At 42.8% G+C, this 19,898-nt stretch overlaps 1 protein-coding gene across 1 annotated transcript in view; it reads right to left on the reverse strand.

Moving 5' to 3' along the window:
• The window catches only part of SLC12A2 (solute carrier family 12 member 2), a 333,014-nt gene that overhangs the window by 27,505 nt on the left and 285,611 nt on the right, over positions 1-19,898 (reverse strand). The window contains exons 24-25 of the mRNA XM_033928970.1: positions 16,854-16,940; positions 5,165-5,300 (exon numbers count right to left, since the gene is read on the reverse strand). Coding sequence (XP_033784861.1) covers positions 5,165-5,300; positions 16,854-16,940 — 223 coding nt within the window. The remainder of the gene's footprint in view (positions 1-5,164; positions 5,301-16,853; positions 16,941-19,898) is intronic.

The raw sequence follows: 19,898 nt of genomic DNA on the forward strand, positions 1-19,898 counted from the left end.
CAAGGAAAAGGATAGTATTTTTTCCCTCTAAATTTTCTTGTATTCCAAAGAGTTTGATGTTCTTTCTTCTTCCTCTATTCTCGTAATCCTCCAGTTGGTCTTTTAATTTATTTAATTCTAGGCTGTCGTTTTTACATCTTTTTGATTCACATTCTATAGTTTCCATTTTTGATTCTAGTTCAGTTGTTCTTTTGTTGTTAACTTCCATTTGTCTATGTATATTTAAAATTTCTTCTTTCATTTCAGACATATTAGTTATAGTTTCTTTAAGCATTTGTTTGATTTGTTTTAATTCTTCCATGACTTCAGCTTTGCTTAATGTGTCTGATTCTTCGATAGGAAGTGGTATTTTGCTTGGTGTTATTTGGTCTTGTTTCTGTCTTTTTGCAGATGTACCAGCCTCATTTTTGTTTTGTCTGGTACTTGTCATGTTGTTGTTTTCTTTTTCTTGGTTATTCTTATTTCTTATATTTAGTCTCTTAGGTTTAGATTTGATATTCTTAGGTTTTTAATCTCTTTTCTTCCAAGATTTAGTTTTATCTTTTGAAGTAGAAATTTTCTTTTTAAGCCCTTTTCTTATGTCAGTTTAAAAAATCTTTCCTTTTTTCTTTTATTTTTCTCACTTTACTGTTTCAATGAAGGAGGGAACATTCAGTCCAACAACATTTCCTTCTCTTAAATCTCTCCTGACTTTCACTCTCTCTCTCAATGAGACACCGTTTCAGCGTTGACAAAAAAATTCTTGGTATTTATTTATTTATTTTTATCTCCTCTCACAAGCCCAATCGCAGCCCCGATTGAGGAGAGCAACACTTTATAGAATTATTTTCCTTTATTTTGAGCAATTTGAAGCAATTGTCTTTTTTTTTTTTTTTTTTCAGCTTCTCTTAATTGCCACGATGTCTTGCTGCTTCAGTTTTTTCAAGTACTAATTTTAGTACCGCTTTGAAACTTTCCTCTTTTTGGTCAGTTTTTCCCCAGCTTGGCTTCACTATCTCTCTGTATCAGTCAGAGAAAAGCTGTTAAAAATTATTTTCTTCTCAGTCTTATTTTTTTTCAATGTCAGCAGTTTCTTGTTTGTAATATATCTCAATATCTATCTATTATTGAAGAAAAATGAACAAATAGATAGGTTTCAGACAGAAGTTCAGTTAGTTATTCTGTGTTCCATTTCTTCATTAAGCTGAAAATGGCCGCTTTAAACTGCCACACTTAAGAATTCTATTGACAACATTCACATTAAGAGTATAATCTTTCTTATACTTTTTTTTTTTAGTTAGTATTTTTACTTTTACATAAATTTTCTAATAATTATAGCTTTAGCAGTATTAATTTAAAACTGTATTGAAACATTTTCCTTCCGTTTGCCAATTCAATATATCAGCCTTTCCTCACAGTCATTTCACATTAGCTTAAAGACATTTTGGTAGAATCAGCAAATTTTATTTAATTAGCTACTATTCTTTTCAATATCAGCATATCTTCTTTATTGCCTCACCATTCCAGCTCTTCGATGTCTTGCCGTTTCAGCAGTGAAATAAAATCTGCAGTTTTGAGTCTTTTCACAGTTTTTAAAGGGGGTAGATTCAAACTGTCAGCTCTCTCTTTCTCTCTCCAAATCCTTTCGCTGTCAGTCACTCACCATATTATTTAAACTTTTTTTTTCCCCCTGTCATTTATTTGTCTCCGATGGTACACCGATCTGTCACTTATCTTCAATATCGCGCCGTTTCAATGCTTAGAAAAAAAAATCGGCAATCCTCCTGCAGCTCCTCTCACAAGCCCAATCGCAGCTGTGATAGAGGAGAGCGAAATTTACTCAAGTATTCTGTTATTTCAATTAACTTTGAGTTATTTTTATCTTTTTTTTATAAAAGACTCACTTTTCTAAAGCCGGTATTTCTCTCTTTCGGCTTTTCATTCACAGGCTACTTCAGCGCTGCGTTTCAAATCTCACAGTATCGTTATAGATAAAAACGGTACTTTGCTTTCTCAGCTCCCAGTTACCTCAGGCTTCGTTTTAATTTCAGTTAAAGAGGTCATCTGATTTATATTATGTTCTTCTTCTTTGTCGATTATTTCTTTGATGAAATTATCCAGAAGGAAAATTATTTTTTTTTATTTTGTGCCTAGATGGTGAGGAGCTCTGCGACTACACTTCCATTCGTGCCTCGCGCTAAGCCACGCCCCCCAAGCGAAGAGATTTCTGTCTGGTGTCTCCCATTTGGAGAAAACCTGACATAAGACAGATGTGCTGAGAGACTATTTGTGAGGCTGAAGGAGTCTGCTCAATTTGTCTGCCAAGATGTTCCGTTTCCCCTTATCAAACTGCTCTGAGAAGTATGCCATGAGCAATTGCCCAATTCCAAATCTCTATGCTTCCATGCAAAGTGGGGTGAGATCTCATGCTCCCTGGTTTATTCAGGCAGAATATGGCAACTTGATTGTCTGTACATAAAAGGACTACTTCTTGGAGGAGACAGTGCCGGAATATTTTGAGAATGTTGCCTATTGCTCACAGTATGAGAAGATTGATATGAAGGTTAGTTTGTGGTGAGACCATACTCAAGGGTGGAGGCTGTCAAGATGGAGCACCCCAACCTAACATCAAAGCTTCTGTAGTTTCAAGTTTGTGATGGGGAAGGGGGGCTGGAAAGGAAGACCGCGAGTGAGATTGTGAGGAACCATCCACCATTGGAAAGAGTGATGGAGATCTGAGATGACTTGGATTGTAGCAGACAGATGTCCCATGGCTTGAGACTATTGGGTCAACAGGGTCCATTGTGGAACTCCGAGGTGAAGAAATGCCAATAGAACTGTGGATGCTATGTAACTGAGAAGGTTTAACATCTGAAGTGCAGAAGTGTATCGAAGGAAGGAGACTGATTGACACAGGTGAATGAGACTGTCTACACTGCTATACTTGGACAGACTGAAGGTCCATCAAGTCAAGTATCCTGTCTCCAACAGTGGCCAATTCAGGTCACAAGTACCTGGGCAAGATTCTAAAAGAGTAAAACAGATATTATGCTACTTATCTTAGAAATAAGCAGTGGATTTTCCCAAATCCATCTTAGTAAGGGCTTATAGACTTTTCTTTTAGGAGATTATCCAAATCTTAAACCCTGCTAAGCTGCTTTTACCACATTCTCTGACAATGAATTCCAGAGTTTAATTACATGTTGAGTGAAGAAATATTTTCTGCAATGTTTTAAATTTGCTACTTAGTTTCATTGCGTACCCTCTAGTCCTTGTATTTTATAGACCTCTATCATATCTTCTATCAGCCGTCTCTTCTCCAGACTAAAGAGGTCTAATTTATTTAGCCTTTTCTCATAGGGAAGTCATGCCATACCCTTTATCATTTATGTTGCCCTTCTCTGTACCTTTTCTATTTCTACTATAACTTTTTTGAGATGTGGTGACCAGAACTGCACACTATATACGAGGTGTGGTTGTACCAACGAGACATACAGAGATATTACAATATTGTCATTTTTGTTTTGCATTCCTTTCCTATCAATTGCTAACATTCTATTTGCTTTCTTAGCCGTCACTACACACTGAGAAGGTGGTTTCAACATATCAGCAATGACACCAAGATCCTTTTCCTGGGTGATGATTCCTAATAAGGAACCATGCATCATATAGCAATTATTTGGGTTCCTCTTTCCTACATGCATCACTTTACACTTGCACATTACACTTTACACATTAAATATCATCTGTCATTTGGATGACTAATCTCCATCTTGCAATTTTTCACAATCCTCTTGTGATTTAACACCTTTGAGTTATCAGCAAATTTATTACCTCACTAGTTATTCTCATCTCTAGTTACTGATATATATGTTAAAAAGCAGTGGGGTCCCAGCACAGATTACTGTGGAATCCCACTATCTACCCTTTCCCATTGAAAATATTGACAATTTAACATTGCAGTTACATTTGCTGGTGATGTCACTCAGAGGCAACATGCCTGGAGCCCTCCTCCAGTAAAGGAGCCTTTTACAGCTTCTTTGAGGCTGAGCAGGGATTCTTGTCTGTCTCATCAGCCAATTAACATTTATTTTAAGTATATAATGTGGGTAGGTTGTTTTCTTTATTTCAGAGGGTGTATGGATGGAGAGTTTGGGGTAGGGTAGAGGGTAAATCGTAGCTGCATTCCTCTACCATTTATAGAGAACCCTTGTTAGAGGTAAGCAACTCCACCTTCTTTGTAGACAAGTTTCAGGTTCAGGTTTATTTGGTATTCTGTCCTTTAGGAAATCAAGGTACTTTATATAGTAAATAATAATCACATAAGAGAGGTAGCAATAGCAGGAATGAGAAGAGAGGAGGTAGATAGAATTCACCAGGACAGAAAAGTGGCAGGAAGAACTAGAGATGTGTCCTGCAGATCTGACACACCATTGGCTGCCCTACACCCAAAAGTCCACAACAAAGGAGAAAGGGGACCTCATAGTTCAAAAGCATTTTGAAACAAATAGGTTTTAAGGGACATTTTAAAACTGTTGGTGAGAAGAAGCCATTTGAATATAGGATGGAAGGGCATTCCATAATATTGAATAAGCATTGGAGAGATTAGTATATAATGGAAGTGAAGGGCATCCTAATCTGCCCCTTGCTGGTGCTTTCCAGGACATGTTTGAGAACCACTGGTGTAGAAGATAGGAGAATATGTGTGTATCGGGCAAACAACTTTTGAGTATTTGCCCATTATGTGAAAAGTCTCCATTTAAGTTGGTTGGATTTACTTCCTCACAGCAGGCCTAAAGCAAGTAAAAGTGAAACACCAGCTGAAAGACCTACTCAAGGCACATTGCAGGATCTATATAACTAACAAACTAAAAAAAAATAGCAAATCATGAAAAAATCAGAAGTCTTGAGGAGGATCTTTGATGACATGCTCAATAAGCTCCATTGAAAGAGCTATGAAATGGTCTTGCAGAGTAGGCAGGAAGTAAGGTGTATGCATTTTGAGCCTTCTCAAAAACCTTTGCTAATTCTTCTAGAAAAGCATTCTTGCGCTGAGCTGTTGATGGATTTATTATATGCATTCGTCTAAGAAATACCCTGTCAGTTAGATTTATATCTTAAAAAAAACAATTATGGAAAAAAAAATTAAACCAAACAGAGAAGAAAATGAAATAAGTCAGTGTACCTTTGTTTTGAAAAGTTCAAGCTCGTTATCTGTGATTCTCCAGGGTTCTTCTTCTTTCATTTTATCAGCTACATCTTGCTCTTTGTCATCTTCATGAAGTCTAAAAGGTTCAATCATTTCTTCAAAAGCTGTAACACTAAAATGTAGATTAGAGTCAACATATGCTACAACTGGTTTTTAAAGTAAGATACCTGATTAAATTTTTCTATCCAGAGAAGTGTACATATTACATATAAGCAGGGTTAGCACATATCTTACAATTCTTAAGAAACCCTCCTTTTTTGTTTATATATACATGACATGCCGTAGTACTCGTCAACCAAAATTTACTTTTATATTTCTCTTCATATTTTTGAGAAACATGATATTAAAGTAAAATAGACAGTACAAGAATTAAAACTACATCAGTACATGATTCAAGCCTACCTCTACTCCAAATTAATTTTGAATGTGTTCTAAATATGATTGTCTGCAATGTTTCAGGCAAATTGATAAAATTTACTATCATCATTTTTGAATGAGAGTTGTAAATGTATCTTTGAAAAGTAACAATACATTTATATTATACAAGTTAAAAAAACACTTGTGTATCCTATTTCACATGAAATAACAGGTGTTATCCAGAGACAGCAAGCAGATATTCTCACATGGAGTGGCATCCACAGAACCCAGCACAGATCATCCAAAGAACTGTCACTTTAAGAAATCAAGAGACTGCCCATACTGCAGGTGCCTTCCTGCCCACTGCCAGCTTGTGGGACATCAGTTTAACAACAAGTAAAGAAGCCAAGAAGGGGAGATGGGCGGGTTGTGAGAATATCTACCTGCTGCCCCTGGATAACACCTTCTACAGATAAGTAACTGTACTTTATCTCAGGACAAGCAGACAGTATATTTTCATATGTATGGACTCCCTAGCTAACACATGGGGTTGGAGGGCAATTGGCTTCTAATTAGAGATTGAACTTTGCAGCCAAACTGACTATCCTGTCTGGTAAGATTTTCTAAACAGTACTGGGTCATGAATGTATGAACTGAGGACCAGGTGGCTGCTTTACAGATGTCCTCAAAAGGACACATGGATGATGTCACCAACGAAGCCCTGGAGCCCCGGAACATACACTTGAAAAGTGAATCGCAACTAAGTTTAGAAAGTTCGCGATCAGCCCGCACCATGCATACGTATGTGCCTTCCCGCCCAAAGTAGGCACGGGGTCCTTCAGTTAAGGTAAGCCAGCTAAGAAACCAACCAGGGGAGGAGGGTGGGTTGTGAGAATATCTGCCTGCTGTCCCTGGATAACACCTGTTATGGTAAGTAACTATGCTTTATCCCAGGACAAGCAGGCAGCATATTCTCACACTATAATTGGATGGTGGGAGAGTTGGTCCTTAAGAAAATAAATTTTGTTGATACTGACTGGCCGAAGTGCCTATCCGGTCTGATGAAAGACTCCAGACAATAATGAGAAGTGAAGGTATGAACTGAGGACCAGGTGACAGCTTTACAGATTTCCTCAATAGGAGTAGATCTGAGAAAAGCTACAGAAGCTGCCATAGCTCTGATTTGGTGGGCTATGACACGACTCTCCAGGTGCAGTCCAGTCTGAGCATAGCAGAACGAGATACAGGTAGCCAATCAGTTGGAAATTGTTCTCTTGGAAACAGGATGCCCCAACTTGTTAGGATCAAATGAGATGAACAGTTGGGGAGATGTTCTATGGGGCTTTGTTCTGTCAATATAATAGGCCAAAGCTCGTTTACAGTACAGAGTGTGCAGCGTCGTTTCTCCAGCATGAGAATGAGGCTTAGGGAAAAAACTGGAAGAACAATCGATTGATTGAGATGAAACTCTGTGACCACTTTCAGGAAAAACTTTGGAATGCTTGCGTAGAACCATTTTATCATGGTGAAAAACAGTGAAGGGTGGTTCTGCCACCAACGCTTGTAACTCACTGACCCTCCTGGCTGAAGTGAGCGAGATAAGAAAACCAGCTTTCCAGGTAAGAAACTTGAGATGAGCTGTGGCCATTGGTTCAAATGGTGGCTTCGTCAACCTGGAAAGAACTACATTGAGATCCCAGACTATAGAGGAGGAAGTTTGAGAGGTGGTTTAACATTGAAAAGTCCTTTCAAGAATCTGGAGACCAAAGGATGAGCAGTAAGAGGTTTTCCCTCAACTGGCATGTGAAAAGCAGTAATAGCACTGAGATGGACTCTGATAGACATAGATTTGAACCCAGATTCAGACAGATGAAGAAGATAATCCAACACGAAGTCCACCGACAATGAAGTTGGATTGTGATGATGAAGACGACACTAGGAAGAAAACCAAGTCCACTGTTGATGATAACATTGAGTGGCTGGTTTCCTGGAGGTGTTGATACTACTGCAGACAGGCTGAGAGAGGTGTAATGCAGCTGAGTTCAGCCCAAGAGATACCAAGCTGTCAGGTGTAACGATTGCAGGTAAGGATGAAGAAGAGCTCCTTGATTCTGTGTAAACAGAGACGGAAAGATTGGAAGAGGTATAGGCTTCCTGGTGCTGAGTTGAAGGGAGAACCAATGCTATCTGAGCCACCAAGGAGCTATGAGTATCATGGTCGCCTATTCCAGTTTGAGTTTGAAAAGAGTTTTCAAGGTGAGATGAGTGGGAGGAAATGCATAGAGAAACATTTGTATCCAATCCAGGAGAAACGCATCGCCTCCAGAGGGTGAAGTGAGTAAAGTCTGGAGCAGAACTAGGGAAACTTGTGATTGTGTGGAGCTGCAAACAAGTCCACCTGAAGAGTGCCTCACTGTGCGAAGATGGACTGAAGAGCTGTTGAGAAATTAAGTCTGGAATTGGCAGTGGAGGAGAAGGGTAACATTAAGAGTGACTTATCTGAGGAACGGAATTCTCTGGGAGGTGTATAAGGAGAGAGAAGCAAGGAGAGATATTGAGGGGCAGCAGAATGAACACACTTGTAGGTCAGCAATAAGATCTTGAACTGTATATGATGGCAGATAGGGAGCCAGTGAAGTGACTTAAGGAGAACATAAGAACATAAGAATTGCTGCTGCTGGGTCAGACCAGTGGTCCATCGTGCCCAGCACTCCGCTCACACAGCGGCCCCCAGGTTAAAGACCAGTGCTCTAAATGAGTCCAGCCTCACCTGTGTATGTTCCAGTTTAGCAGGAACTTGTCCAACTTTGCCTTGAATCCCTGGAGGGTGTTTTCCCCTATAACAGACTCCAAAAGAGTGTTCCAGTTTTCTACCACTCTATGGGTGAAGAAGAACTTCCTTACGTTTGTATGCAATCTATCCCCTTTCAACTTTAGAGAGTGCCCTCTCGTTCTCCCTACCTTGTAGATGGTGAATAATCTGTCTTTATCTGCTAAGTCTATTCCCTTCAGTATTTTGAATGTTTCGATCATATCTCCTCTCAGTCTCCTCTTTTCAAGAGAGGAGGCCCAGTTTCTCCAATCTCTCACTGTATGGCAACTCCTCCAGCTCCTTAACCATTTTAGTCGCTCTTCTCTGGACCCTTTCGAGTAGTACTGTGTACTTCTTCATGTATGGCGACCAGTGCTGGACACAGTACTCCAGGTGAGGACGCACCATGGCCCGGTACAGCGGCATAACAACCTTCTCCAATCTGTTTGTGATCCCCTTCTTTATCATTCCTAGCATTCTGTTCGCCCATTTCACCGCCGCCACACATTGCGCGGACAGCTTCATCGACTTGTCAATCAGAATGCTCAAGTCTCTTTCCTGGGAGGTTTCTCCAAGTACCACCCCGGACATCCTGTATTCGTGCATGATGTTTTTGTTACCAACATGCATCATTTTATACTTATCCACGTTGAACCTCATTTGCCATGTCGATGCCCATTTCTCGAGCTTGATTATGTCACGTTGCAGATCTTCGCAATCCCCCTGTGTCTTCACTACTTTGAATAACTTCGTATCGTCCGCAAATTTGATCACCTCACTCGTCGTACCAATGTCCAGATCGTTTATAAAGATGTTGAAGAGTATGGGTCCAAGCACCGGGCCCTGCGGCACCCCACTGGTGACGCTTTCCAGTCTGAGTACTGTCCATTTACCCCCACTCTGTTTCCTATGCTCCAGCCAGTTTTTAATCCACGTGAGTATTTCACCCTCGATTCCATGACTCGTAATTTTCCGAAGTAGTTGTTCATATGGAACCTTGTTGAATACCTTCTGAAAATCCAGATATACAATCGACCGGGTTGCCCTTGTCTATCTTCCTGTTTACTCCCTCGAAGAAGTGCAGCAAGTTCGTCAAACAAGATCTGCCTTTGCTGAAAATGTGCTGGCTGGTCCTCATCAGACCGTGTCCGTCAAGGTGATCAATGATGCTGTCCTTTATCAGTGCCTCTACCATCTTTCCCGGTACTGAGGTCAAACTCACCAGTCTGTAGTTTCCCGGATCTCCCCTCGAACCTTTTCTGAAGATCAGCTAACATTCGCCACCTTCCAGTCTTCGGGAATTTTTCCCGATTTGATCAACTGATTGGCTATTAGTTGAAGCAGTTCAGCTATAGTCCCTTTCTGTTCCTTGATGACCCTTGGATGGATACCATCCGGTCCCGGGGATTTATCGCTCTTAAGCCTATTGATCCGCCTGCATACCTCTTCTAGACTGTCCGTCAACCCTGTCAGTTTCCCGTCTTCGTTTCCAGCATACAGCCTGATGGGTTCCGGTATGCTGTGTATATCCTCTTCGGTAAATACAGACGCAAAAAATATGTTCAGTTTGTCGGCGATTGCTTTGTCCTCCTTTAGCACTCCCTTTATTCCATGGTCATACAACAGTCCCACCGCTTCTTTCGCGGGTCATTTCCCCTTAATATATCGAAAGAACAGCTTGAAGTTTTTTGCCTCCTTGGCTATTTTTTCCTCGTAGTCGCTTTTGGCTCTTTTTACCGCCTTCTGGCCTTTGTTGTTGTTTATGCTTATTCCAGTTTTCGTTCATTCTTGACCTTTTCCATTCCTTAAACAAAGTTTTCTCGTCTCTGATCGCTTCCTTCACCTTTACAGTGAGCCATGCCGGTTCCTTGTTCTTTTTCCTCTTGGATCCCTTGTTGATACGTGGTATCCCAGGTCCAAACTGAGACAGGGAATGTGGAGGATATGTGGTCATCCCTGAAATCTGTCATACACGAGGCAACCGGCCGTTACATAAAATCATCACACAAACGGCGAAGAAAAGACAAACCCCAGTGGTTCACCGCAGAGATCTCACGTCTCGTTAAGGAGAAGAAAAACACATTTGCTTCCTTCAAACGCACGGGGAAAAGCAAAGATCAACTGCTACACAGGATCAAGTCCACAGAGGTCAAAACGGCAGTCAGGGAGGCCAAACTTCGAGTGGAAGAAACTCTAGCAAACAACATTAAGAAAGGGGACAAATCCTTTTTCCGGTATATCAGTGACAGGAAAAAAAACACAAACGGGATAGTACGCCTGAAAAAAACGGACGGGAATTACGCAGAATCGGATCCCGAAAAGGCCGAACTACTAAACGAATACTTCTGCTCGGTCTTCACCTGCGAGGCGCCAGGGTCCGGCCCTCAATTGAAGCCACAGTCAAACACAAAAGATCCGTTTCGGAATTTTAAATTCACACCCAGCGGGGTTTACCTTGAGCTAACAAAACTCAAGGTGGACAAAGCCATGGGACCGGACAATCTGCACCCCAGAGTGCTCAGGGAGTTAGGTGATGTCCTGGCAGAACCGTTAGCCGTGCTCTTCAATCTCTCACTGAGTACAGGGACAGTCCCCTTGGACTGGAAAACAGCTAACGTCGTTCCTCTATACAAAAAGGGTTGCAGGACAGAGGCTGCAAATTACAGACCGGTGAGTCTGACATCGATAGTATGCAAACTCATGGAAACACTGATCAAACGCCAATTGGACACGGTCTTGGACGAAGGGAATCTACGGGACCCCAATCAACATGGATTCACCAAGGGTAGGTCCTGCCAATCAAACCTCATCAACTTCTTTGACTGGGTAACAAAAAGACTGGACGAAGGAGATTCACTAGACATTGTGTACCTGGACTTCAGTAAAGCTTTTGACAGCGTCCCACACCGCAGACTGTTAAACAAGATGAAATCGATGGGGTTAGGAGAGACTCTGACGGCATGGGTCAATGATTGGCTGAGTGGCAGACTTCAGAGGGTGATGGTTAACGGTACTTTCTCTGAGACATCGGAGGTGACCAGCGGGGTGCCGCAGGGCTCGGTCTTGGGTCCACTCCTCTTCAACATATTCATAGGAGATCTGACTCAAGGGCTTCAAGGTAAAGTAACATTATTCGCCGACGCCGCCAAACTATGTAATATGGTAAGCGAGGACAATCTACAAGATATTATGGCGCAGGACCTGCGTACATTGGAATGCTGGTCCTCAACCTGGCAGCTGGGCTTCAATGCTGGAAAGTGTAAGGTCATGCACCTGGGTAGCAGAAACCCATGCAGAACTTATACCTTGAACGGGGAGACCTTGACCAGCACTACAGCAGAACGAGATTTAGGAGTAATCATTAGTGCAGACATGAAATCTGCCAATCAGGTGGAGAAGGCTTCCTCAAGGGCAAGACAGATGCTGGGTTTCATCCGTAGAAGTTTCATCAGCAGAAAGCCTGCAGTCATAATGCCATTATACAGGACCATGGTGAGACCTCATCTGGAATACTGCGTGCAATTCTGGAGGCCACATTATCGCAAAGACATGCAGAGGGTCGAGTCGGTCCAAAGGATGGCCACCAGAATGGTCTCAGGGCTTAAAGGTCTCTCGTACGAGGCAAGACTAAACAATTTGCAGCTCTACACTCTCGAGGAACGCAGGGAGAGGGGAGACATGATTGAGACGTTTAAATACGTCACCGGACGTATAGAAGTGGAAGATAACATTTTCCTTCTCAGAGGCCCCTCAACCACAAGGGGGCACCCGCTCAAACTCAAGGGTGGAAAATTTCACGGCGACACCAGAAAGTATTTCTTCACGGAGCGAGTGATTGATCAATGGAACAAGCTTCCAGTACAGGTGATCGAGGCCAGCAGCGTGCCAGATTTTAAGAATAAATGGGACGCCCATGTGGGATCCCTAAGTGGGTCAGGGTAAAACACTGTATAGTATAAGGGGAGGGTCTATAGAGTGGGCAGACTTGATGGGCCTTGGCCCTTTTCTGCCGTCATCTTTCTATGTTTCTATGTTTCTATATATAGATTTTGTGCCTCGGTGACTGTTTCCTTGAAAAGGGACCAAGCTTGCTCTAGCATTTTTACAGTGTTTATCCTCTTCTTAATCTTCTTCCCCACCATAAGTCTCATCCCTTTGTAATTCCCTTCTCGGAAGTTCAGTGCCGTGGCCGTTGTTCTGGACCGATGTTTCGCCCCTGCTTCCAGGTTGAAGCGGATCATGTTGTGATCGCTGTTTCCCAGCGTCCCTTCTACACCTTGTGCCGGTTCTTGCAGTCCATTTAGAATTAAGTCCAGAATTGCATTTCCTCTTGTATTCTCCTTGACAAGTTGTTCCAGGAAGTAATCGCCTATAGCATCCAGGAACTAGGTCTCCCTAGCACAGCCGGAGGTTCCTAGGTTCTAGTCTATCCCCGCATAGTTCAAGTCACCCATGATAACCGTATTGCCTCCTTTGCAGTTGCATTTAATCTCGTCTGTCATTTCTCCATCAATTTCTTCGGACTGCCCTGGGGGTCGGTAGTAGATGCCGATCATTATTTCCAGTCCGTTTTTTCCTGGAATTTTGACCCAGAGAAACTCTAATTTATCCATCTGTTGTGGCTTGTTCTCTCCAATAGATTCAATTCCCTCTTTGACGTATATGGCAATACCCCCACCTTTTTGAGCCACTCTTGTTTCTGCGGTATAGTTTGTATCCCGGGTAGCACAGTGTCCCAGATGTTTTCCTCAGTCCACCATGTTTCCTTGATGCCGATGATGTCCATGTTATCTTTTTTGTGCCATAGCTTCTAATTCACCCATCTTATTCCTTAGGCTCCTTGCGTTCGTGTACATGCACTTGAGTTTGTGGCCTGTTCCTTTCTTGCATTTCCTTCCCTCATGTGTCCCTTTCAATCTGCCTTGCCTGTGATCCAGTGAGTCTTCCCCTCTATCTTCTTGCACGGTATCCTCCGGGTATACCGGTTCACAAACCATCTACTCTCTCTCTCGGTTGACTGTCGGCTTTCCCCTTCTTCCTAGTTTAAAAACTTCAACTTATCGCTCGATGTTGCTTGCAAGTAGCCTCGTTCCATCTCTGCTGTTCTTCATTAATAGCTTGCTCTTCCCCCAGAACGTCGTCCAGTTGCGCATGAAGTGGAATCCTTCTTCCTCACACCAGCGCTGCATCCACATGTTGACTGCTTGCAGCTCCATCTGCCTCTTCTCGTTGTCCCTGGGTACAGGCAGGATCTCCAAGAATGCTATCCTCTACGTTCTGGTCTTCAGCTTCCCTCCTAGCATCCGGAACTGGTCCTTCAGTACTTCCCTGTTGTAGTTCCTGTTGCTCATGTTGTTCGTCCCCCCACATGGATCACCGGTGCCGTATCTTCTTCTTCCACACTGTCGATGATCCTGTCAATGTGGCTCACTATGACTTCTACCTTGGCTCCCGGTAGGCAGGTCACCAGCCTATCCAGTCTTCCTCCTGCTATGTGGCTGTCGACTTGTCTGATGATGGAGTCCCCCAAGACGATTGCTGTCCTCTCTATCTTCTCCTGATTCTCCAGCTGCAGGTCCATGTCCCTGGTATATGTCGATTTCTCCAGCCATAGGTTCATGTCCTTCGTTCCCATCCATTTTCTCTCATCCTGGCATCGTCTTCTTGTGGGTTCCCGCCGCAGTTTTCAGATCTCGCTGCTGTGTCACCCATTTCTTCCTGGTGGTTGTCTGTAGGTATATCTCGGCAGTTCCACTGTTGCTGGTGATTTTCCACGGCCTCCCTGTATGCCTCCTCTATGAACTTCTACAGCTCTCAGACTTCTTCCTTGATGGTGTCCTCTGTCTTGATGTTCTCTGCATCCTCTGTCTTCCTCCTCCACTGCTTGAAGTGTCTCCAGATCCAGCATTCTTCCCTCCAGGAGTCTGACTTGTTTCTTCAGGTTCTCCAGTTTTCCGCAACGAGCGCATACGTAAGACCGCCTCCCAGAGGGGAGGTAGTCATACATATGGCAGACGGTGCAGAAAACTGGGTAGCTCAGCATCCTGCTTCTGTATTCTTCTTCCATTGCTGCCCACTTGCCGGTCTTCTGTGGATGTCTTCTGCGCCTGCTGTGTCCTCTGTGTCTGCCTGGTTGTGTGTCCTCTGCGACTGCTGTCTGCCTGGTTGTGTGTCCTCTGCGCCTGCTGTGTCCTGTGTCTGTCTGGTTGTGTCCCCTCTGTATCTGCTGTGTCTGCCTGGTTGTGTGTGCTCTGCGCCTGCTGTGGTCTCCTTCTGCTCTCCTTTAGTGGTGGCTCATCCCTTCTCAAGGCTCTTTCGCAAAGGCGCTCTCGCTAAGGCGAGCGCCTTTAACGCTTGCCCTCGACGCATGCCAAATAGCTGAGCGCCATTGGCCCCTCCCCTTTTAAGAAGGAGCTCCAGTGGTAGATGTCAGTGGGTGGGCGGAGCTACCTTTTGCTGATGCCCCTTGCTCTCTCCTGCCTTCTGTTGCTCCTTCTTCCCCTCTCCTGTTCTCTGCTCTGCTTTTCTCTCCTTCTCTTTTCCTGCTTCCTGTTCAAGCCTGTTTAAATGAGCGTCGTTGACCCCTACCCTTTTAAGGAGGAGCGCCAGTGGATGATGTCAAGGGGTGGGCGGAGCTACCTCTCGCCAATGCTCCTTGCTCTCTCTTGCCTTCTGTTGCTCCTTCTTCCCCTCTCCTGTTCTCTGCTCTTCTCTCCTTCTCTTTTCCTGCCTCCTGTGACATGAGTGTAGCGAGGTTAGTAGAAGATGAGTCGAACAGCAGAGTTTTGCACAGATTGCAAGGGGGAGAGGCGACACTGAGGGATACCATTTAGGAGTAAATTGCAGTAATCTAAGTGTGAGGTTACAAGAGCTTGGACAAGGGTCCAGGTAGTGTGCTCAGAGAAGGGGCAAATTTTGGTGATACTGAAGAGATTGAAGCGACAGGTCTTAGCAGCATGTTGGATATACAGTGGTGCCTCACACAACGAACTTAATTCGTTCCAGGAGCAAGTTTGTTATGCGAAAAGTTCGTTATGTGAAACGCGTTTTCCCATAACAATACATGTAAAAAAAAATAATTCGTTCTGTAGCATAAAATATGCTAAGATGACATAAAAAAAGATAAATTTATCTTGTTAGAGCTGTTAGCATGATATAGAGGGGATATATGTGAAGGGGAGGGGAGACAGGGGTTTTGTTGATCCTTGCTGTGTATTATAATCACCCCCCACATACTCCCCAGTACCTTTTTTAATTCCTCCCATCTTTCCCAGCCAGTGGCGTACAGGCCAGAAGCGCAGAGATCAGGAGCAATTCCTCTGCACGCCTGTGTGGGCCCATGCCGATCTCCGAATGGCTGCAGTTAGTTCTTGTGAGTCCCGCGAGAGCTGGCTGCAGTTAGTTCTTGTGAGTCCCGCGAGAGCTGACTGCAGCCATTCAGAGATCAGCGCAGGCCCAGGCGGCGGGGGGAGGTTTAAAAATATGCGGTGGCGGCGGGGGGAGGTTTAACAATATGCGGTGGCGGCGGGGGGAGGTTTAACAATATGCGGTGGCGGCGGGGGGAGGTTTAACAATATGCGGTGGTGGCGGGGGGAGGTTTAAAAATATGCGGTGGCGGCGGGGGGAGGTTTGCGATGCAGCTCGGGCGACTTCGTTGTGTGAAACGAAGTCCGTTGTACGAATCAAGACAAGAAGTTCGTTGTGCGCAGCGTTCGCTGTGCGAGGCGGCCGTTCTGCGAGGCACCACTGTATGTAGAAAATGAGAGATCAGAATTGAAGATGACTCCAAGGTTGCAAGCAGAGGAGACTGGAACAATTTCCTGGTAAACCTTTGTTATCAAAAGCATTTATTTGGAGCACTCTACCATATAAACTATGATGCAAGATTATAACTGCATTGCTTGCAATCACATTACACAAAAACAAAAAAGAACGCAAAAAGAGTAGCTCCCCCTCCCAGACTACCTTACAATCCCTTGTGGTCTAGTGGTATAGTCAGGGCAGGATGGCAAAATGGCTGCTGTGACCTCTTGCAGCAATCTCACGAGATTGCCAGAAGAGGTAATGGCAACCATTTTGAGATCAGAGCCAGCATGGGCAGGAGCACCTGGGGATCATTCCTGCTCTGATTATATTCCTAGATTGCCAGGGATTGTAAGATAGACTAAGGGGATGAAATTATAAGTGGGCAGAGAGGAAGGCAATTAATGTTTGGAGGGGAGGAAAAGGGAGGGAGACAATCAGGATGGGAGACCAACAGGATAAAGCATAAATATTCAGCTTCCACCAAAAACACATGGTTAGTTTTGACAAAAACTGAACCCAGACACAAAAACATTCTGGGCCAGTTTTGGCATTAAGACCGAAACCAAAATTTAGTCAGCCTCTAATCTTTACATTTAAATATGAGACCTGTTCTACAGGACCAAAAGTAGTCTTTAATCTCATAAGTATGCAACTGTCTGATTTCAGTTAAAAATGAGAGAATCCACTTACTTTGCCTTCTTTGGTTTTGTATTGATATCTCCAAGGACCATAATGTCTGAGAAATCTATTCGAAATTTGCTGAGCAGAGTGGCCATCCTACATTAATATAAAAGATAAAATCTGTGATTAAATACATACAGTAACTGTTAATTTTACCTACCATTGATATTTGCAGAAAAGCATAACGAGAATATATTTTAAAAAATAAGACAAAAAAATTTTTTAAACAGTTTTGTTTTAGAATAAGCAACATCAAACTTCCCCCCTGGCTCACCGAATCACTGAGAACAGACAAGCAACTATGCAGATGACTGGAAAGGAAATGGAGAAAAAGCGGACACAAGATCACAGAACACTTTGGTGCAAAGCAATAAATAATTACAAAATCAATTTATCAGAGGCCAATAAAAACTGTTAGGCCTCCAAACTAGGTAACAAAACATTAAACACACAAAAAATTTATTCCTCCTGGTGCAACAGCAAACTACCCCACCGAACCAAGGCTCCACAGGTCACCCCAACAAAATCACTACACAGGAACTAGCAAACTTATTTCTATTAGTTCAATTTCTTTATTGAGTATTTGAAGGTTACAAAGGCAGTGTACATAGAAAAACAGCAGTAAACAAAGGTCCTGAAACAACTGAATGAGATAAGACTCAATCAATACAAGCCACTAAAATTAAATCAGTCATTAATAATAAAGACAGTCCAATCCGATGTAGCCAAAGCGATTATTACGAAACATCATTCTCCTGACATACCGAGGCATTCCACAGAGCCTATTAAAGCAGACCAAATCTGGACTTCATTCTCCGGCTTGTCCATCTCAGATACAATAAAACTATTATCCAAACTGTCAACACGTCGCAGTCCCCTAGACAACTGCCCCACCTACCTCCTTACAACCGCACCCGAACAAATCATCATCTGGATCATCAGTCTTCTCAATACCTCCCTAAATCAAGGCCAACTACCAGAAACAATGGGAAAAACTGCTCTTACTCCCATACCAAAAAATCCAAAGGCAGATCTCTCCATGTCCTCCAACTACAGACCCATCACTGGAATACCTATTCTAACAAAAATTATCGAGATCCATGTAAGTAAACAACTTGTAACCTACATCAAGCAACATTCATGTCTCCACCCAACCAATTCGGATTCGGTCAACACCACAGCACTGAACTTCTCATCCTCAATCTATCACAAAAACCAAACAACTACTCAGTATGGGACGTCAGGCAATACTCCTGCAATTTGACATTTCAGCTGCCTTTGACTCCGTGGATCATCACCTAACAAAACTATCAGAAATCGGTATAACTGGTACAGAGAATACATTGTCAAAAAGAATGAAGAGATCTCAGCCTCTGGAAAGCCTTCTGTGGGGTGCCTCAAGGCTCTCCACTTTCCCCCTTCCTGTTCAACCTTTTCATGAGCTCCCTCAGAAACATCAAATTTAATGATGAAAGCATAATGTCCTACGTAGATGACATTCTGCTCCTCATCCCCATAACCAACAACCAATCAGATGTCACCAACAAAGTCTCAATCAACATTGAAAGAATCTAAAATTGGGCAACAATCAACAAGCTAAAACTAAACCAACCCCCCCCCCCCCAAAATCTTATACTTCCACACAGCCCAACAGACAGCACCGACAAGCATCACTCTCCGTTCGAGCCACACCCTCACTGTCGATAAAGCCTCCAAAATTCTAGGCTGCATTCTTGATTCCACACTAACCATGGAAGCTCAAATCTCTAATACTCAGAAAAAGTCCCTCTTCACCATGAAGCAACTAAGACTCAGACCATACTTTCATCAACATCACTTTGCTCTAATTGTGCAATTGATGATCCTACCACAGCTGGGCTACTGTAACTCCGCCTACTTGGGAATCAACAGTGCACTGATCCATAAAATGCAACTCATACAAAACACAGCAGTAAGACTAATTTTCAACCTGAAAAAATATAACTCAATATCAGCCTTCATCAAGCAACTACACTGGTTACCCATCCCATCACGAATAAAATTTAAAACTTCATGCATCTTATACCAAATAATTCACGGAAACTCAGCAGCTCCAATCATCCAACTCTTTTCAAAGGTATGGGCTACCTCCCACAGAACCTTTAACAGGATACTACTAAACCTTCCCTCAACAAAGAATCTTCAATACTTACCTTCCTAGGAGTAAAAACCTGGAATGACCTCACTGAAACGACCAGAACAGAACCCAACTACACCACATTCCAGAAAAAAACTGAAAACCAACCTCTTTGACACTTGAACTTCTCAGATCTCCCTCTGCCCAAATATTCCCCCATTTTCTCCTCCCCTTTCTCTACCCTTCCTTCTCCATTCTTCTCTTCTCTTTGTAAATTGCCTTGAGCCTGCCTAGGTATGTGTGATGCCGAATCAGAATATTAGATTAGATTTTGTAGGCAGAACTACATGACAGCAATGAATTACAACTTTAGCATAGATAGTAAAATAATAGAATTTATGTCATTTAATTTTCACAAATGGACATGTAACTTAAATCAATCAAGGAGCTTCCCATATTATGTAAATCCACACTTACCTCTCCCCAGATTTGAACTGATTACTAAATGGAAAGTGCACAGCCAAAAATCCTAATAACTTATTCCATTTCCTCAAGAATTCCAACAGAAAACCTACTGATGATTGCCCAGGCTTTATGTGCATGGGGAGCATAGCTCTCTCTGCCTATAGAACCAAATTCCTTGGCATACCCCTCCAGGCCAAATTCCTTGGCATGCCCAACAATATCTTCATATATATGTTTTGTTTTCCAGTTTCCCTCCATCTCAGCTTTTCCCTCTTCTGCAAAGATCCATTTTTTTTGCTTGTCTGAAGTTCCCTATATTACTTTTTTTGTTCTACATCTAATCTTCCATTAACCCTGCAAAGCCATGAAATAAAATAATAATTTAGCAAGCCTTAACATGCAATTTTGGAAGTTTGAATAGTGCAATGATCAAAGTTGCCCATTTTAGTTATTGTTTGGTGATTGGCTGATTT

The sequence above is a fragment of the Geotrypetes seraphini genome, chromosome 1 (assembly GCF_902459505.1).
Source record: "Geotrypetes seraphini chromosome 1, aGeoSer1.1, whole genome shotgun sequence".
NCBI lineage: Eukaryota > Metazoa > Chordata > Amphibia > Gymnophiona > Dermophiidae > Geotrypetes > Geotrypetes seraphini.